The 4,741-nt window shown below is 43.0% G+C and overlaps 1 protein-coding gene across 3 annotated transcripts in view; it reads left to right on the top strand.

Moving 5' to 3' along the window:
* Positions 1 to 4,741, top strand: part of Cep126 (centrosomal protein 126) — a 60,155-nt gene that overhangs the window by 47,787 nt on the left and 7,627 nt on the right. For 2 of the 3 annotated variants that reach the window (XM_026779378.1, XM_005346787.2), the window contains one exon: positions 3,099 to 3,308. The exons of the other annotated variant lie outside the window; for it this stretch is intronic. In XM_026779378.1, the coding sequence (XP_026635179.1) occupies positions 3,099 to 3,308 (210 nt within the window). The remainder of the gene's footprint in view (positions 1 to 3,098; positions 3,309 to 4,741) is intronic. 3 annotated transcript variants of the gene reach the window in all.

The following is a 4,741-nucleotide window of genomic DNA, read 5'->3' as shown; positions in this document are numbered from 1 at the left end:
ATGGGAGGAGGGGAGAAGGTAGAAATTTTATTTTTAAGTAAAAATTAAAAAAAAGAAATTCATATGTTCCAGGGTGGGAACATGAATTAGAATTATTAAGCAAAAGGAACAGAGATATGAGAGAAATAAAAAAACAGAAACACAGAACAGCATTGGGAGGGAAATTCAGTGAATACTGACTGCACCTCGTTTATTTTCCACACGCTTATTATACGCTTCTCTCCAGAAGGGGAGGGGAATGCATCAGACTTCATTAACATGATATAAGGAATAGACTTGACTTCTCTGACCTAAGGAAATTTTCTTGTATGGTTTTGTTTTTAAAAAAAATCTTTTCTGTGCTTTTCACCTGCATTTCTTTTCCTTCATCTATTTCTATTATTCTTAGATTTGATCTTCCCATAGTGTCCCAGATTTTTTGGATATTTTGTACCAGAAATGTTTTATATTTAACATTTTCTTTGACAGAGCTATCTGTTTCTTCTCTTGTGTCTTCAGTTGATGAGGCATGCCTCCTGAGATTTTCTGTTTAAATTCCTAAACTCCATCTCCAGATCTCCCTCAGTGTAGGTTCTCTCTATGATTCTACTTGAACTTTCAGATCTTAAATCGTTTTCTTCATTCCTCCACTGTTTGTGTTTTCCCAGAGTTCTTTGAGGGGTTTATTCATTTCCTTCTTAAGGACTTCTATTATATTCATCAAGGCTGTTTTACGGTCTTTGTCTTGTATTTCAGTTATATACTCAGGTTCTACTGTGGTGGGTTGCTGGCCTCTAGTGGAGACATACTGTCCTGGCTGTAATTGACTGTGGTTCTACACTGGCGGCTAGGCTTCTGGGTTCAGAAAGATTCCCATTCTATGTGTTGATATCTGATCTTGTCTTTGTTGGGTATGAGTTTTATTCCTTGGTTTCACTTGCCCTCTCTGGTGCTTAGAGTGTGGCAGCTTTGTGTTGCCTGGAAGGGAATTCTTCTGGGATACTGCTAGATGTGTCCACTGGGAGTTCTGGGAGCTGACACTTAAGAGTCGGTGTCTCAGGGGTGTGCTGGAGGTGGGAAAGCAGGGTGTTCCTCCAGGATCAGATCAGCCCACTGGGGATAGGGCTAGAGGAAAGCCCGCAGCAGTAGTCTGCTGCACAGTTGCGCATGAGAGGAGGGCGAGTGCAGACCTGAAGTGCACCTACCTACTTAGCCAGCCTCCTTGCTGCTCTGTCCTTGGCTGGCACATTCCCAGAGAATGGCTGCTGGAGCTGGGGGCTGGGATAACAGGATGAGTGGGAAGGGAGCTTGGAGGAGAAGCTCAGGACCCACTGAAGATGAGCTAGACCGCAGTTGTAAGGCTGCTGCAGGGGCTCTGCTACAGAGATGGAGGTAGAGCTAGGGAGTTGGTTTAGAGGAGCAGAGGGAGAGGTGAGGGCCTGCAGTCAGCCTACAGGACTGCTACTGGAAGCGTTTCTTGGAGCTTTGTTCCCAATGTTTTGTTGCTGTTGTTGTTATTTTTGGCTTTTGGTGTTTTGTTTTGTTTTGTTTGAGACAGGGTTTCTTTGTGTAGCCTTGGCTGTTCTAGAACTAGCTGACCTCAAACTCTCAGAGATGTGCCTGCCTTCGTCTCCACCTCCCGAGTGCTGGATTTCCTCAGGTACTCGTGAATTGTGCAGTTACATAGACTTGAACTGCCCTTACGAAGGTGTATTCAGTTCCTTCCTATTTTGTTGTTGGATAATAATGTACTAAACTATCTCCTGACTTGTCCAGTTTTTCTGTAGGATAGATTCTCAGAATTATATGTGAAGTAGATAGGGTCTCACTATATAGCTCTGGCATCTTGGAACTCACAATGTAGACCAGGCTAGCTTCAAACTCATAGAGGTCCACCCTCCTCTACCTCCCAAGTGCTGGGATTAAAAGTATGTGCCAGTATTTTCTTAACTGGGGATGGGAAAATGCCAGATAAAGAGAATCCTGAAAACGTAAACGTACACTGAGCTGGAGAGATAGCTCAGGGATTAGGAATGTACACTGAGCTAGAGGATAGCTCAGGGATTAGGAATGTACACTGAGCTAGAGAGATAGCTCAGGGATAGGAATCCTGGCTGCTCTTTCCGAGGAACCAGGTTCAGTTACCAGCACTCATGTGGAGGCTCACCATCAGCTGTGACTTCAGTCCGAGGGGATTCACCACCCTCTCCTGGCCTCCTCGGGCACGAAATGCCCATGGTATACAGATATGCATATAGGCAAAACACTCATGCAAATAAATGAATAAATATTACCCCAACAATATGACTGCCTAAGACTTGAACAAGACAGACATACTAATGTGGAAGGGGAAAATATCACGGGGTCCCACCCCTAAACAAAGAACAGGCAACTAAGAAATGCTGATTAATCTTCCGCAGGGATGAGCCCCTAATTGGCTATCCAAAACCAAAGGATCAGCCCTGAAAAACATGTATACAAGCAACGCTAAATTAATTCACCAGGTTATTATATGTATAATGTGTGTGTAAAACAATAACAAAACAAACTCAGGAATTAGAGGCAGTTCTAAGCTCTCTGAATCTCTGCATTTGAGATCATCCTGGTCTACAGAGTAAGTTCTAGGACAGCCAGGGCAACACAGAGAAACCTTGTCTTGAAAACCCACCCAAAAAGAAAACAAAAACAAAAAGAGGCCATGCATGGGGGGGGGGGTGTGTGGGAGAAGAAAGGGAAAGGAGGAAATTTGATTATGTTTTAATTTAAAAGTAATTTTTTAATCCTAGAAAAAAACTTAAAATTTTAAAAAGCCAGGAGGTAGTGGTGCAGCCTTTAAATCTCAGCAATCAGGATGCAGAGGCAGGAGGATCTCTCTGAATTTGAGGCCAGCCTGTTCTACAGTGTGAGTTCCAGGACAGTCAGGGCTACACAGAAAAGCCCTGTCTCAAAAAAAAAAAAAAAAGTTAAAAAAAATGAATAAATAAAATAGACAGTAACAGAATATTTGCTGCTGCCCTCTGCCTGTGACTTGAGCATAGACAGACATAATTTCAGTAAGTTGACATTAGGGTTGGTCCCAAAAACAAAAGTGATGGACAAGTGAAAGGCGGTTTCTGTAGTTTCAGGTAGTACTTCTGAGTGTTCGGTACCAGAAAACCTCATGAATTCTTCCATGCCTGAGGATGACATTCTGACTGCCATGAACAGCAAGCAGCTACAGAAACCAAGTCTGTCCTCCAGTAAGCCCCAGCCATCCAACATCTGCGCAGTGTCAGCTGAGGAAGAGAAGGTCTTGCAGTCCCTCCGCCATCTCAATGAAAGACTGTACTGTAAGTGTGGAGGCGCAGGTCTGTAAGAAAGGGACACCCTGTTCTTAGCTTATGCTAAATCTTTATTTAATTTAAAACTCTGAAGTAAAAATACAAAATAGAGCTAATAATGCAATTGAGAATATTGTTACTGTTTCAGATTATTGCAGGTGCACCATATCATTTATAAAGATAGCAGTTTCTAAGCCATGCAGTTGGTGGCGCACACCTTTAATCCCAGCACTTGGGAGGCAGAGGCAGGCAGATCTCTGTGTTTGAGGTCAGCCTGGTCTGCAAGAGCTAGTTCCAGGATAGACTCCAAAGTTACAGAGAAACACTATCTCAAAAAAACAAAACAAACAAAAAAAAAGATAGCAGTTTGTATACTATTCTGTTTTAGAAGTATATGAACATAAGGTGGGCATAGTGGTACAAACCTTTAATCTCAGTACTTGGGAGGTAGAGACAGGGTGGTTCTCTGAGGTTGAGACCAGCCTGGTCTCCAGAGCAAGTTTCAGGATAGCCAGAGCTACACAGAGAAACCCTGTCTCAAACCCCTCCCCCAATAAAGGCTAAAATATATATATATATATATATATATATATATGAACATATTACCTATGTTTTAAAAATAAACAGACTAGGTGTCTATACTGACCATCATGAAAATAACTTTATCAAGTGTTTTTTTTTATATTTATTTGTTTATTTATTATGTACACAATATTCTGTCTGTGTATATGTCTGCAGGCCAGAAGAGGGCACCAGACCTCATTACAGATGGTTGTGAGCCTGGGAATTGAACTCAGGACCTTTGGAAGAGCAGGCAATGCTCTTAACCTCTGAGCCATTTCTCCAGTCCCAATCAAGTGTTTTTAATTCTCAACTTTGGATACACATACACAGGATTCTTAAAGCTAAGTGTGTGCGGGCATGGAGCAAAGCCTGTAATAACAGCACGTGAGTGGCTCCCGCAGGAGCAGCAGTGCGAGCTAAGGGCCAGCCTGACTGGCATGGCAAGCCCCAGGCCACCCTTGGGGACTTGATAAGATCCTGTCTTTAAGGGAAAAAAGTGAAAATAATTTTTAACTAGGAAAATAAGGGTAGAACACAGCTAACCTTCAAGCTGAAGATATTTGATTAGTAGAACAATACACAGTAGTGTCACAAAGGTACTTCACCATGAAGTCGGACCATCGAGGGGGCTATGCCTTCCGCCACAGAATGTTTCCATCTCTTCAATGTCACTGTGGAGCAGCAGAGGGAAGGGAGGAAAACATCTCTGGTGCTTTAGAAATGTAGCCTAGTGGGTATCTCACAGTAATCCCAGCCGTGTTCACACACCTGCTGGTCTGTGAGGCCTGGAGTCCAGTCTGTGTTCACACACCTGCTGGTCTGTGAGGCCTGGAGTCCAGTCTTTGTTCACACACCTGCTGGTCTATGAAGCCTGGAGT

Source organism: Microtus ochrogaster, chromosome 5, assembly GCF_000317375.1.
Source record: "Microtus ochrogaster isolate Prairie Vole_2 chromosome 5, MicOch1.0, whole genome shotgun sequence".
NCBI classification, from domain to species: Eukaryota; Metazoa; Chordata; class Mammalia; order Rodentia; family Cricetidae; genus Microtus; species Microtus ochrogaster.
This window is presented reverse-complemented; position numbering and strand designations above follow the sequence as displayed.